Below are 15,430 nucleotides of genomic sequence, written 5' to 3'. Positions count from 1 at the left end.
GCGGCCGCGCGCTCTCATGGGCCGCTCGTGGTGCTCAATGCTCTGGTAATCCGTCGGGGGCGGGGCCGGGACAGTCTCGCGAGAGCCGGGAGGGGGCGGGCGCGTGGTCCCGCGGTGGACGGAGCCCGAGATGGAGCCGGAGAGTCTGGAATCGAGGATCAGTGAGTGACCCCCCTGGGGGGCGGGCGCGCGGGCCGGGCCGGAACCGGAACCGGAACCGAGGGGCGCGCCCCTCTCCCACCCCCTTTGGGCGGCCCCCCTGAGTTGGTCCTGGACCCCTCAACTGTCCGCTGACGCTTCCAGGAAGCTCCTCCTTAAGCAGCTTCCAGGACCCTCAAATCCTCCATGATAGCCCCCCAAAACTGCCTCTCCCCTTTTGACTGCTTCCAGGGCGCCCCCAAAAGGGCCCCCCCATCCGTTCCCAGGGTCCTCCCCAAGACTCCCAGGGAGCCATCAAACTTCCCCGAGACCCCAACCTTAAATCTGTCTCCATAACCCTCCAATGTGCCCTAAATCCCCCCTACAGTTAAATCTGAACGCCTAGGTAGCCCCCGAATATGTCTCTAGGACCCCTCCAATTTCTGTGAGGCCCCAGGCCACTCTCCAAATGGCTCCAGAAAGAAGCAACCCTCACTTAATTCGTCTCCAAGATTCCCTCATCCCACCCTCCCAAATGTACCTCCACCCCTGGAATTTCCAAATCTGCCTCAGGGACCACCTTTCACTACACCCCAAGACTCTAGCCCATTCCCTTCTTGCAGGCCACCTATCCCATTCCTCTAAATTCACCACAGAACCTTCCTTTACAATAGCCTCCTGACCTAAATCTGCTTTCAGAAACTCCTACGCAGCCACCCCTCAGATCTCCAACCACTCACCCAATCTGCCCCCCACATCCCTTAGGGAACTCCCAAAACCTATCTCCAGATCTTCCCAGTCCCCTCCTGGGACCTGGATCTGCCCTCCTAATCCAGGCTGCCCTGGCAGTCTGCCTTCAGCATGCTTCAAATGCCCCCAGGATGTTCCCCAAAGTCTCCTTCCAGCACTTCCATCCCCTCTAGTACCCCCAGCCTAGCCTTATCAAAACCACCATAGATACTCCTAGGCTGCCCCACCCCAAAAGAAAATCTGGATTCCCGCCCATCCCTAATTTTCCCCTCACACACTGAAGTTGTCCCCGAAACCCACACCTCAAATGACATTCTCATTCTGTTCTCCCAAAACACTCATATGACCCTCTAAAATCCATCCAGGCTTCCTCCTTAGACCTATTACAAAGTCAAGAATCTTACTGTAGCTGCCCCAAACTTCCTTTGGCCACCCCCAAAAGGTTCTCTTCATCCTCACACATGTCCCTTCAAGATGCTTCCTATTTCCAGCTGCCTTCCCACACCTCTGCCCCCCCCCCCCAAATCTTCACAGACCAACCCCCAAACTCCCTATGGTTTATGTTTCTTGGATGCCTCCCCCTGACTGCCGTTAGGCACATACCTGAGCAGCCTCTCACACCACCTCCAAAGGCCCCATGGCTGCACCACATTCCCTTCTGAATTATTTTGTGGTCCCCTAAAATACCATAAATCTTCATCTTCACACCACACACTTGAACTGGCCCCCTGGAAGAACACATGTTCCAACCAAATCTTTGCCCAAATTTTAAAGGAGCTCCTGACTTGGCTAGGTCTGAACAAGGAGATCTGGAAGAGATCCCACAATTTAGGGAGGTCAGACCTAGGAATCTGAGGTATAGGGGGAATGGACTGGGGAAGACCCTAATCCTTTCTTCAAAGAAACAATTTAGAGGGAGATTGAGGTGGAATAGATGGAAATATATAGGGATATCAGGGAAGATGTGGCAGAGTTGAAGGAGACATGGTTTTAGGGAAGGACCAGTGCATGTCTGGGCACTATGGATTTGAGGGGTCCTCATGACTTGATCCCCACAAATCTACCACTTAGACACGCCCCCTCTCTCCACCCCCACCCCTTTACCATGTGCCTATGTCAGCTGCTCTCCCTCTTCTGTCCCAGCATTCCATAGCCAAGACTCCAATCTTGGTATCTCCTCTCCCTACCCCACCCCTGGAACACCTGCTCACATATGGACCTCCCCCCAGTCATCATGGCTAGGAAAAGGCCTCCCAGCTCCTTCATCCCATTGCAGACAAGTTATTCAGGAAATGGGAGACACCCCACCACCACCACCACCAAAGTCTCTGTGGAATTTTTAGTAGTTGAGGGAGCCAGTGAGCTCATCCCTCCCAGGATCTGCCTTCATGGTTAGGAAAAAGTGGGTGAAAAGAATCTGCTCTTTGAGTCAGGCTCTCTGAGCCTGTCCCTGGTCAGGCCTGAGCTTGGGCATCTTCTCCCACCTTCTGTGCCCTGGACCTTGTATGGACCTTATACATATGAATGAGATGGGAGTTGATAACTTACTTTGTGACCTTGAAGACATTACTTGAGCCTTGTTTTTTTTCTTCTTGGCCTTGAGTTCTTTCTCTGCAAAATGATAGGAATTGGAATAGATATTTCGTAGGATCCTGGCCAGCTATAAAATTCACCTCTTTGGAGGGAAGGAGCTCCATATCCCAGGAGTGAAATTGCCCACACTTTGCATTTCCAACCTGAGAAATATAGGCCCAGGGAAAAGTCTTTCAGTCCCAGAACGAGTGGAAAGAGAAAGCTGCCTGGCAGCCACTAATACTGGTCTCCTTGGTTTTCTGATATAGCATCTCTTCTGGGTCTTTTTCTCCTCTTTCCTCCAGATGTGAGTTGGGCTGTCTTTGAGGAAGTCATTGTTTCAGGCCTTTCAGCTGGGAACAGCTTGTTCCTGGGCCTAGTCCCCAAACCCTGGTCAAGGGTGGAACTAAATCAGCAGATTAGCCAATAGCATTAATGAGGAGCCTCACTTAATTTAATTCAAGCATTTAGTAAACATCAGCTGTTATGTAGGCACTTGCAAACAAGGCCCTGTTTTCAGGGGGTTTGTGTTCTGGTAGCCAGCCAGCTGGAGCATCATCCTATCTCAGGCCACTGAGTACTGCTCCACAATTCTCCCTGGGAAGTGAACATCTTCCTGAAGGTATAGAGCTCCCCTCTTCTGGATTCCCTAGAGCTCCCAGAAAGGGGTCCATGCCCAAAGGGACAACACAACCCTTTTTCCTTAGCAGGGAGTCCCCAAAGCAGATGTCATCAAGCTCTCATATTCTTAGGCTGAATTTGAGGCCCAAATCTTGGTGTTGGAAGGGTTCTGTCTCATACCTTGGCCAGGGCACTTCCCATGTTCTGAAGTGCCCCCTGCCTCCCAGCTCCTATTATTAGTTGTATTATACCAGATAGATTACACAGCCTGTCCCCTCTCCTCTCAACAAGCCCATGAAGGTGATAGACAAGGATTGTGATTCCCTTTTGACAGATGGGAAAACTGGCTCAGGAGTGTGAGCCTTGCTTAAGATCATAAGGCTGCTTGGAGGCAGAGGTAGGCTCACTCTCAGGGCCAGAACTCCCCACAGCAGCTCAAGCAAACAGTACATTCTCTCTCTCTCTCTCTCTCTCTCTCTCTCTCTCTCTCTCTCTCTCTCTCACACACACACACACACACACACACACACACACACACACACACACACACACATCAGAATCCCTGGACATGATTCCCAAAAGTAAAAGAAAGGGGATGATGTTGCTAGAATTCCCTGCTACCATCATGTCTCCCACACCCCCTCAAGTTTACTGGGAGGAACACTGGACTCAGTTGCTGAAGGCTGAGAGTCAAGGCCTAGTTCTGGCACTTCCTACCTGTGTATGACTCCACCTTGCTGAGCCTCAGTTCCCTCATTTGTAAAATGGTGATGGCAATCTTTTTCCTGAAAAAAAGGAAGGAGACAGTAGCTGCTTCTGACTTGGGGGCTGAGACTGGGGCTTGGGTAGATCCGAGGGTTCTACAGGGGATGGGGACAGTGGCTCCTAAGGTCTTGCTTTGTTTCATCTACTTTATCCAAAGCTTTCTTCAGGCCTCCGCCTCCCATATCTTCTGTGCCTGTCATTCCAGCTCATTCTTGCTGAGGCCAAGCTAGTCACTTGCCCAGGGTCACACAGCTCTAATGCAAGGCCTAACTTGTGACCATTTTCTTGAACATTTCAATTCCTAGATGTCTGGGAGAGAAAGCATGCTAGGGTCCCTGAGGATAGGGCAAGGGCTATCCCTTCCTATAAGCCCTGGGAGAAGGGAAAGACTGGGGACCTTCTCTGATTAAGCACCACTGGTTCTGCCCCCTGGTGCAGATAGAGCAACAAACCCCCTCAACAAGGAGTTGGACTGGGACAGCATCGACGCCTTCTGTGAGCAGCTCAATAAGGAGCTAGAAGGGTAAGACATCTCACCACCTCTCCTCCCACCCCCCACTCCAGATTGCAGGAGGTGTGGTGACTGGGGCTGGGGTGGAGAAGAATTTACTCCTCTCAGCACCAGGAAGATCCTGCATTCTTGGACTGCCTTCGGTCACTGCCTGCTTGTTCCTGTGACCATCCTGTGGCCCCAGGAAGATGGAGACAGATGTGCTGGGCTAAAGTTGCTCCTCACCTTCCTCTCCATAAATACCCAAAAACCTGAGGAAGCCGTGGGGTTGCAAAGGCAGGTTCCCCTTGTGGGGAGTGGCCTTTCCTCTTTGTGTCTCTCTCCTACAGGCCTCCACTGGCCACCCGCTTGTTAGCCCACAAGATCCAGTCTCCACAAGAATGGGAAGCTACCCAGGCCCTGACGGTGAGAGGGCCAGGGAAAGGGAGGTCCTGCCCCCAGCCTGACTCCAGGACAGGCCTGGGGCATCCAAGGCTTGAAATCAGAGCTAAAGCAGGCCTGGCCAAGGGGATAATGAGTAGGAATCTTAAGAGTTCTAATTTTTATTTTGACCTTATAATCATTATTAGATATTCTTTCTCTCCCTCTCCAATCCTATATATCTTTTCTCATGATAAAGATTTAAAATGGAAAAAAATAAAAAAAACAGTGAGGCAGTGAGGTGGCTTGGTGGATTGAGAGCCAGGCCCAGAGGTAGGAGGTCCTGAGTTTAAATCTGACCTCAGACACTTCCTAGCTGAGCAAGACACTTAACCCCCATTGCCTATCCTTTACCACTCTTCTGCCCTATACATGCTGCCAATGCATAGTATTGATTCTAAGATGGAAGGTAAGGGTTTAAAAAGAAAAGAAGAAAAGAGTGGGCCAAGGTGATGTGCCCCATTGACCACATTTGATAAGCTAAGGCATATTCCTTACCTTCAGCCCCTGCCTCTCCCACCCTATGGTAGGAGCTCCATTGTCTTATCTCTTCTGGGTTGTGCTCAGTTTTGTTCCAAGATCCCAGCCCTGAAGTTCACTGCCCTTGAGGCCTAGAAGCCAAAGAAGGTCTGTAAGAGGAAAGAAAGGACATCTCACTATTCCTCTGGCCAAAAGGGTCTTCCATCCCAGCTCTATGTAGAGATCTCTCCTGAGGTCTCCATTGTCAGAGTGCAGGGTTGGGGCCAGCAAGCCAGGCAGGGAGCCTAGCCCCATCAGAAAAGTCCTTGAGCTAGTCTTGTTCCAATAGAGATTGGGTTGATGGGCAGGGAGAAGAAGCAGGTACTGCCTTGTTTGACCTTGTTCTACCTTCAGGTTCTGGAAACATGCATGAAGAATTGTGGCAAGCGTTTCCACGATGAGGTTGGCAAGTTCCGCTTTCTCAATGAGCTCATCAAGGTGGTATCACCAAAGGTGGGTTCTGGGAAACATAGACATAGACATGAGATTTATATGACTGCTCCATCCTTGTTGGATGGGCCACCCCTTAAAGGTCCCACAGCTGCTTGCTAATGAGAGACTGAAGAATAAGAACCATGCTCAGATGGAACCTTTTTTCTCTTCTCCCTTCCCTGTCTCTTGTCACTTTGTTGCCCTAATCCCCTGTATTCCATATTTGTGCCTCCACCCTGAGTGCCCCACACCTTTTACAAATCAACAGAGATGACTTAAGCACTTCCACCTCCCTTCTTTTTTTCCCCTGTCTTGTGAGAAGGAATGGCCATGAGGAATGTGAGAGAGTTGTAAGGGCAGTAACCAGGTCTGGGGTTGTGGAGATGGGGAAAGGGCCTTGGAGATGGACAAGTCAGGGGTCGTCTTCCTCCTCCCTGACACAGTATCTGGGCACCCGCACCCCAGACAAGGTAAAGGACAAGATTCTGGAGCTGCTTTACAGCTGGACGCTGGGGCTGCCTCAGGAGGTGAAGATTGCTGAGGCCTATCAGATGCTGAAAAAGCAAGGTAAGCCATGCTCCCTCATCTCTCAGGTGAGCACCTGACATCCCTGAGCAGAAGAAATCCAAAGGCTGATAGAGTTAGAGGAAGAAATCCTTGTCCCTCTTGGGTGGATAGAATGACAGTTGTCCCTAGATAAGGCACAAGAACTGTCTGGCCTTGGACCCAGTGACAGGGGCCTGGTCTGTCTGCTGCCCCCATAGGGATTGTGAAGATTGATCCCAAGCTTCCAGATGATGCTCCCTTCTCTGCACCCCCCACACGGCCCAAGAATGGGATCTTTGAAGATGAAGAGAAGTCCAAGGTAAGGCAGCTGCAGAAGGATGCTGACCACTGCTTTTGAGACAGCTTTACCTAAGCCAACATACCACACTCCTAGGTTTTGTCAGAGTGCAAAGCGGGGGTCAGCAAGCCAGAAGGGGGACCCAGCCCCATCAACATCAATCTCCCAACCTTTTTCTTCAACCCCAGGTCTGGGTTAGAAAGTTGGATGGCCTTGCTGAAAAGATACATGTGGTAAAGGGGGTGCTTCTGGTCTTCCCATACCTTCTTGCCAGCTCCCACTGGCCCAAGATTCCCTCCCTTCCTTCTTGGGCTCTGCTCCACAATGGCCCTGGACCCTGCCCCTCACACCCCCATTCTCCTGTGTCCCTAGATGCTGGCCCGGCTGCTAAAGAGCTCCCACCCAGAGGATCTGCGAGCAGCCAACAAGCTTATCAAGGAGATGGTCCAAGAGGTGCCTGATTGCTCAGTACATGGCAGCTGCAGGAAGGGGCCTTCAGAGCTCATGGGGAAGGAAGGGGGAATGTGACTTGTTTGGGGCCAAAGTAGAACTGGTGGGTGAAAGGGATAGGGAGAGAGAAGGGACTTGGGCTTCATGAGGGCCAGCATCTCCCCTCTTTAGAGAAAGACATTGCAAACCACTCCAGTATCTTTGCCAAGAAAACCCCAAATGGGGTCACCAAGGATTGGACATCACTGAAACACCTGAGCACCCTCCCCCTAGGGTTGGGAAGATCCCTGAGATGATGATGTTCAAGAAAATGCTTTGTTAACTACAAAGCTTAGGCCAGACAGAAGCATAGAGGCCCATGCCAGGGGCCCAAGCAACTAATGCAGGCCTGGCCTGGAACCCTAGAGCAAAGGTTGGCCCTGGGATGGAACCTTCACCACACACACACTCTCACACTCTCTCACTCACACACACCATTACACTTTCTCTCACACACTGTCCTCCTGCCTTGACCATGCCCTCCTATTTCCCCACCAGGCAAGCCAGGAGAATGACCACCTATTTCCTCTCTCTCATACATACCTGTTGGGCAGTCCCACTCCCTTAAGTTCATTTCTTTTCATCGACTATTTAACCATCTACAGAGTTGACTCTTAATGTCTCATCTCTTCCCCCCATTTACACATCAGGAAACTGAGACCCAAGGTTAAACAGGGAGAGTTCAGGATTTGAACTCAGGCCTTCTGACTCAATGAGGCTCTCTGCACATGTTCTATGTGTAGAGTGCCCTGAGCCTTGGGCACTGCCTGAGAGGCCTTCTTAGTAGGACAGACAGAGCAACCTCAGTGGTTTATGGAGGTAGAGGAGGGAGGTGGGAGCTCAGGAGACCTGTGAGCCATGGACACAACTCCCTCCACCCTTTGGCCCGTCCCCAGGACCAGAAGCGGATGGAGAAGATCTCCAAGCGGGTCAGTGCTATCGAAGAGGTGAATAACAATGTGAGGCTGCTGACTGAGATGGTGACCAGCTACAGCCAGGGCGAGACTTCAGTGGGCAATGATGAGCTCATGAAGGTGAAGCCTGGTCTTCTGGGGCTTCCACCCTACCCCTACCCCCTGTGGCCAGGGCTTCTCTCAGTCCTGCTTTCTCTTCCCTCTGACCTTTCAGGAGCTGTACCAGCGCTGTGAACGGATGAGGCCCATGCTGTTCCGTCTGGCCAGTGACACCGAGGACAATGACGAGGCCTTGGGTGAGCCTGGACAGACAAGGGCTGCCTCCCTCCCTCCTGCCCTCTCTGGGAGATCTGCAAGTTCAGAGAGCAGCCACAAGGGGGCCCTTAATGCTTAGCTGGGTCTCCCACTACACAGGCAACCAGGATTTCATTTTGAGCCTTTTTACATTTCCTTGGGAATTTTTTGGTGTTCAGAATTATTAGTACAGAACTGTAGTTGATAAATAACTCCATATGTATTGGAGGCTCTGCTTAAACATGGTTTACTCATAAGGCTGAATAATCAGAAGCACTCGGAGACCCCTGGGAGAAGCCATGAGTCACGAAGAAGCCCCAGCCTCAGGCCCTTCTTTGGTTCCAAGATTAGCCATGACTCTCTCCTGGGTGGTCATACAATTCAGTAAATATCCATTAAGTACCTACTGTGTACAGAGCCTGGCACTCAATGCTGGGGGAGAGCCAGGGGAGACCCCTGACAGGAGCTGGCTCTGGATTCCTTCCTCCTCTCATTTCTCCTCCTTGCCCAATCTCAGCGGAGATCCTGCAGGCCAATGACAATCTGACACAGGTGATCAACCTCTACCAACAACTGGTGAAAGGAGGAGAGGTCAATGGAGACACAGCCTCTGGCCCCCTTCCAGGTGAACAAATGAAATGTGACAGTTGAGGAGAGGGCCAGGGAGAAAAGAGGGGGCAGTGATTAGCCAGGATAGCTACAGAGAAAGGGGGGGAAGGCAGCTCTGAATGCACAGGTTGGAGGCGCAGAGTGGAGTTTTACTAGTCAACAAGCATGAGGATGGGAAGAGATGAAGGACTAGAACTCTCTAGTAATGTAGGTTGTGTGATTCTTTCCTCCCTTCTCCCCACAGGTAGCACTTCAGCTCTCCTGGACCTCTCTGGACTGGACATGCCTCCAGCAGGTTCAGCCAGCCCTGCCCTACCAAGCCTGGCGAGTGGCTTAGCCAGACCAGAGCAGCCCACCTCAGTCTCCCTGCTTGATGATGAGCTCATGTCTCTAGGTAAGAAAGGTGGGGAGGGGCAGGGATGTGGGACTACCCCCGTCTATGTGCTCCTGACCCTTAGATCTACAACAACCACTCACGGAGGCCCTGAGGGAAGTCAAGCCAAAGGCAAGGAAGAGCGTTTGACTAGGAAAGGAGAATGGATCCCATTCCTGCTCTCTTTCTAATAACATGCTTCAGGCACTGATGGGGGGAACCAAGCCCAGGAACCCATGCCAAAGAGGCCTAATGGAGGGGGTCTCCAGCCAAAGAACCTCTCAGGACTCTGGCAGGCCCAAGTCACAGCTCCCAAGCCTGGCCTCTAACCAGCCCCCTTGGGATTGAGGGACCTATAGGACAGTTCTCCCGAAACTGTTCCTTTCTGCTCAAGAAAGGCCTCAAGGACTTGGGAGTAGCAGTAGCCAGAAGGGAGGAAGATAAAGACAACTCATTGACTCTTAATTCCTGGGTGCTGCTTTGCTGTGATGAGGGATTGGTGGCTTGACTAGATTGCTTCTGATCTTCCCCTCCTCCCTACTGGAGCATATTGGGCAGCTGGCCTTATAAGAAGGAGGTCTGAACCTATATTATTCTACCTCCTGCTCCCAACCCCAGGAGCTTGAGGGGCAAGCCAGACAGCCAGCTAATACCCTGGAAGTTTCTGCTGATGCTCAGGGCACCCCAGCAGGAACCTCTGGATTAGGTGGTATGGAACATAGGCCAACTGCTTCCTTCTGGTTTCTCTCCCCAAAATCCCTATGTCCAAAGGGAGCTTTGGGGCCAGCCCCAGAAAGACAGCAAGACTTTGGGTCTAGGCTAGGTCTTTGGTCCTTCTCTCTGCCTCATCCCTGGGGACAGGACCCCAGGCTCTGGCCTCCCAGCCTGAATAGGCAGGAGATGGAAAGCTAGTCTATTCCAATGCTGGCCTGATGAGAGGGAATCAAACACCTTGAACTCGTCCTTCAGTTAGAGTTGAGATTCATAGCCTTAAAACTGAGAAGACCCACTGAACCTTGCTGGGTCTGATCTGGGTGGATCAGGATCTCCAGGGCCACCCCAGTTCTGAGCCCATGTCTGGTGGGAACGAGTAAGAGAACTGCCCTTCTTCCACTCCTCCCTGTGACCAGGGTGGCCCTGAGAGGGAGAGCAGGCAGTGTCCTACAGCCTGAAAACCCAGCCAGGCCTTGCATGATTCTCCTGCCCCTTCCTCTTCTGCCCCCACCACCAGCTTTTGCTTTTAGTTGGTGATGAATAGAAATAAAGGAAGGGGAAGATCTCAACTTCTGTGGTTCAAGGAGGGAGGAAGCAAACCCAGAGAGCCTTGACAGTTCTTCTGCTCTTTGGAGCTCTCTCTGCAAGGCCAGGCTGAGCCTCAAGCCTGAAGAATGCTAGCAGTCAATGCATAGCAAACCTGTCAGGTAGATGTCCTTGTTAGGCCCATTTTACAGATGAAGAAATAAAGGCACAAAGTTGAAGTGACTCCCAGGGTCTCCCAGGTCCTAAGTAAGTTTGTTTTTAGATCTTCCTGCTAGCCAGTATATGTCCTTGCCCAGCAACCTCAACAAGATAGATCCTTCCCCTCTACAAACAGGCATCCCTTTATGACAAAAGTTCTGGGATGGCATACACCCAGAAGTAATGAGTCCTGAGAAGAGCTATCTCACAGAAAGTAGCACTGGGAAGATTGGAATAGGAAGACACCAGACTTGTCAGGAATATTTTCAGCCCTCATTTTGTGAGCCATGGGTTCAGAATAAGTCACTTTTTGCTCCATGAGCTGCTTTCCTCATCTGTGAAGTGGAAGGAATCCTGTTTGCAGCAGCCCTCACAGAGAGGACAAGGTTTTGAAAGCCTCAGAGTGACCTCAGAGGGGAGACCTTGGTAAAATGGATCCTCATGTTCCTCACTCAGGACCTTGGGCATCATAAGCCATATTGATGGGGCCAAAGCTCCCCCAGCACCCTGGTGCACTTAGGGATGGCTCCTTGGTGGTAGCCTTTCCTGACCTCAACCTTCAGTTTGCCTTTACAAGTCTCCCCATTGCTCTGGGGCTCTATGGGGTTCATTCCTTGGCCAGAACTTTCACATAATGAAAAATAGGGTGCCCTCCCACTGCCCCACCCTGGGTCCTTCAGCCCATTCTCTGGTGGGTTGCATTAGATGTCTCCCAGACTCCCTTCCCACACTGAGATTCCAATTCTGGAGGACAGGGATGAGGCAAGGGAGCTTGAGACCCAGTGCAGCCTTCTCCACGAAACCCAGTTTTTATTCCCCTTCCTTTTGTCCTCAGGCCTCAATGATCCCACACCCCCATCAGCCCCAAGCCTGGACAGTGCAGGATGGAACAGCTTCCAGGTAGGAGAGGGAAAAGGGACAGGTAGGTAGTCTGGGAAGCCTGCCTAACCTGTGCGGCCTCCTTAGAGAGAGCTAGGGAGTCTTGGGGCAGAGCTCAGGCCAGAGAGGGAAGTGACTGCTCAGAACAAAGCAGGAGAGGCACAGCTTCCTTGTGAGTCTGAGGACTAGCCAATAGTATAGGGCCTAGCTCCTCCCTTGGAGAGAGGAGCCACACTCCAGACTGTTCCCACTTTCTTCCTGGGGCAGGGCACCCCCTCTGACTGACCCAACCCTGTGGGGCTTCCCAGCCAAGTAGGTGGAAGGACGGTCAAACACCTGGTGGGGGGAGGGCAGCGGAGGTAGGTGAATCCATTGGTTTCCAGCTCCACTCTCTGCTCTGCCCTTGCCAGTCATCAGAAAGCTCTGAACTCGCCAGTACAGCTCCCCAAACCGATAGCCAGCCCTTGTCCCAGATGCCTCCATCGTCCTCCAGCGGGCTTGATGACCTGGACCTCCTAGGGAAGACTCTGCTACAACAATCCCTGCCCCCAGAGTCTCAGCAAGTTCGGTGGTGAGGATGGGAGCCCCCAGCCCCAGCCAACTGGGAGGTAAAAGGGCCAGGCCTGAATACACTCAGTGCCCAGCCTGGCCCCAAGGTTGGGTATCTCACAGTGACTGATGACTATTCTTTGCCAGGGAAAGGGGTAGCATGGAAGAAAGGAGTAGATGAGTTCTGGCCATTGGCTAACAGCAGAGCCAGGCCATACTCGGAGAAAGGCCTTGGGACATCAAAGACCATCATAGTACACCCCAAAGTCACAAGTGTGTGACATATGGGGAGCAACTGGCCTTGAAAACAGGCACAGAGGATGCCCTGGAGTAAATGAGAGCCCACCTGTCTCCTTCCCATCCGCACCTTATCTTCACCTTCTTCTTCCTCTAAAGGGAGAAGCAGCAGCCAGCCCCTCGGCTCACCCTGCGTGACCTCCAGAACAAAAGTAGCACCAGTGCCCCAACACTGCTCCCCAGTGGTTCCTGTGACCCCCTGGCACCTCCACGGCCCCCAGAGCCAGCACAAGAGATCTCCCTGGCCAACCTCACTGTGCCCCTAGAGTCTATCCGACCCAGTAAGTAAAGGCAGGGCTGGGGAACCACAGACTTTGCCCTTGCCCAAGGCCAGCCTCTTTCCTCCTTCCCTTTTTCATTAAGAAAGACTAGAATTTGGGTCTGGGACATGGCTTCTGTCCTGGCAAAAACTTTCAACCTAAGACCAGTCCCTTCCCCAGTAAGGACCTCTGCCTGCTTATCTATAGAATGGAGCAGGCAGTGTATCATAACCCTTAGCTGCCCAGAGGGAGTGAGGCTCCTGTCCATCCGTTCTCTTGGCATGTGTGCCCATAGCCTATAGAACACTGTCTAGATGGCAGAAGGTGGTCAGGGGGTGGTATAAACCTCATACTCCCCACAGGAGAGTGAAGGTTTGGGGATTTCTCTGTCATCACCAGATTGTGCCCCCTCCATAAACCTCTACCCTGAGCTGTTGTCATTCTGGCCTTGGAAATGCCCCTGGGGACCCATGGCCGCTCCCCTGCAACTTCTGCTCCTTCTTCCTTCTTCCCCCTGCCTCCATGCCCTGGCTGCAGGTAGCATCTTGCCTGTAACTGTCTATGACCAGCATGGCTTCCGAGTCCTCTTCCACTTTGCCCGGGACCCTCTGCCTGGCCGGCCTGATGTGCTGGTTGTGGTGGTTTCCATGCTGAGCACAGCCCCGAAGCCAATACGGAACATTGTCTTTCAGTCTGCTGTCCCCAAGGTGACCTCTTCATGGGGGGCTAACAGGGAAGAGATGGGGATGGAGGGTCGGAGGGACCCTTTCCTTCACCTTCATCGGTGACTAAAGTAAATCATAGGAGGCTTCTCTGCCTCTGGGCCTCAGTTTCCACATCTGCTGACTGAGGATGTTGGACCAGAGTCCCACCCTAAAGTCTTTCAGGAGAGGAAATGTTGTGGCCTCCGCTTATCTCTCTTGCCAGGGTGGGGGTAGGCGGGGCACCCCTAAGAGTGGAGAGGGCAGGGTCAAGGGACCAGTGCAGGATGGCCTTCTGATACTATCTGTCCATCCCCAGGTGATGAAAGTAAAACTGCAGCCCCCCTCAGGCACTGAGCTCCCTGCCTTCAACCCCATTGTCCACCCCACAGCCATCACTCAAGTCCTGCTGCTCGCCAACCCCCAGAAGGTGAGCAAGAGCAAGCCTTTAAGGGTCTCGGGCTGCTGAAGAGGGAGTGCTCAGGGGCCAGAGCCCTAACCCTCACCCAAATGCAGGCCCTTCTACTCATCTGGGATTCTCCCTCCTGTCCTTCCTCCCCAGGAGAAAGTCCGCCTCCGATACAAGCTGACCTTCACCATGGGTGACCAGACCTACAACGAGATGGGAGGTGTGGACCAGTTCCCCCCACCTGAGTCTTGGGGCAGCCTCTAGAAGCTGGCTGGGAAAGGAAAGGTGGTGTGGGAGGCTCCAAGGAAGCCCGTCCTGCAGGGTGGGGACGGGGGCCCAGCCCAGTCCTCCTTAGGACCTCTACTGCCCCCATTCTCACCTTCTGCTAGTTAGGACTTCACTTGGAAACCTGTGCTCCCCGACAGGATGGGGACCAGCTCCCCACTCTAGCCATACATGCTGGGGTCTGGTGCTTCTCTCCCCAGTGTTCCTCCCATACTAGCTCTTCCCCACCTTCCTCTTCCTCCCTTACTGAGCTAAATCCAGAAGGAGAGGTAGAGGCCAGAGCCTTCCCCTAGTACAAAAGCCTCATCTCTTAACAGATCCATCCCTTAGCCAGGATCATCCTGCTTGGTCTGTTGAGATGCAGGAGGGCGGGGCAGGGAGAGTGGATGAGTGTTTGTCCCTTCTGGGCTTTGGGAAAGGTTTGGGTGATCAGGACCCTCAGCACTACTGTAGCAGTCTTGGGAAGGGGCTGGGCTGAGGTACCACGGGATGACCCTGGAACTGGGTGGGGCCAGAGCCCTGCTCTCTTATGCCTTATGGGAAGGACCAGCCATAAGCCAGGGGTGGCCTTACCAGAGTGGGGATTGTTCTACAGGACCCAGAGCCCTGGGCGTGCCACTGACGCTGCCGAGCCTCCCCCTCTCCCTTCCCCTTCGGGGGACAGCACCCCCATAGGAACTGGGTAGAATTTGGGGGTATTCACCTCCACCTGTTTGCACTTCTCTGGTGTGGGATTAGACTTTTTCTTTCCATTTGAGTCTATCTCTGGCAACAGTCTGGGTGGAAAGGGTGACTAGGGAAGGAAATCCCAACAGTCAACTACCTTCCTTCCTCCAGCATCATTTGCGGGTGCCCTCAAATGGGATGGGGAAGGAATTGCTGGGCCCAGATTGTGCCTCAATGGCAGGTTGGGGACGACTGGTGGTAGGGGTCCTCCCCTTAGACAGTCTTGGGCTTCAAGCAGCTTCTCCCTTACTGGGGTTCTCCATGTCTCCTCCATCATGGGCCCTGCAGGATCACCACCCTGGGCCCATGTGTGTCTCATGTCCACCTGCACTCAGAGGGACATGCTGCATTGGGTGTGGTGTATTTATGGGATAAAATAAAAGAGTTCTTTCCTGGACCCTTTTCGAATTGCTGAGGTTGGGGAGCTCTCTGTGAGCCCTAACACATCCAAGGTCTAACCCCTGAGCCCTCCCAAGATAGCCAAGTGTCCAATCTGTGGCACTGGGCTCCGGGAGCATCCTTGTGCTGCAGCCTCTACAAAGGAAGGGATCCACCACTTTCACCAGCTGGGAAGAAGGTCTGGACTGTGGGCGGGACAGGAAGTACTCAGCAGTA

At 52.7% G+C, this 15,430-nt stretch overlaps 1 protein-coding gene across 4 annotated transcripts; it reads left to right on the top strand.

Moving 5' to 3' along the window:
• The first annotated feature begins 104 nt into the window (after positions 1-104).
• On the top strand, positions 105-15,212 carry GGA1 (golgi associated, gamma adaptin ear containing, ARF binding protein 1). Of its 4 annotated transcripts, none has more exons than XM_044678023.1 (17): positions 105-161; positions 4,285-4,369; positions 4,687-4,762; positions 5,651-5,749; positions 6,172-6,295; positions 6,493-6,593; positions 6,945-7,025; positions 7,958-8,095; positions 8,190-8,271; positions 8,787-8,894; positions 9,123-9,272; positions 11,545-11,609; positions 11,999-12,151; positions 12,538-12,719; positions 13,236-13,401; positions 13,715-13,825; positions 13,958-15,212. In XM_044678023.1, exons 1-17 carry the CDS (start codon positions 131-133, stop codon positions 14,066-14,068), a joined length of 1,863 nt encoding a protein of 620 aa, XP_044533958.1. In that variant the 5' UTR covers positions 105-130; the 3' UTR covers positions 14,069-15,212. The 4 variants fall into 4 exon arrangements, with proteins under 4 accessions (XP_044533958.1, XP_044533956.1, XP_044533957.1 ...); XM_044678021.1 differs by having other exon boundaries at positions 11,999-12,159; positions 12,534-12,715; positions 13,232-13,401; XM_044678022.1 differs by having other exon boundaries at positions 11,999-12,159; positions 12,534-12,719.
• The last annotated feature ends 218 nt before the right edge of the window (positions 15,213-15,430 follow it).

Source organism: Gracilinanus agilis, chromosome 5 (assembly GCF_016433145.1).
Source record: "Gracilinanus agilis isolate LMUSP501 chromosome 5, AgileGrace, whole genome shotgun sequence".
Taxonomy (NCBI): domain Eukaryota; kingdom Metazoa; phylum Chordata; class Mammalia; order Didelphimorphia; family Didelphidae; genus Gracilinanus; species Gracilinanus agilis.
This window is presented reverse-complemented; position numbering and strand designations above follow the sequence as displayed.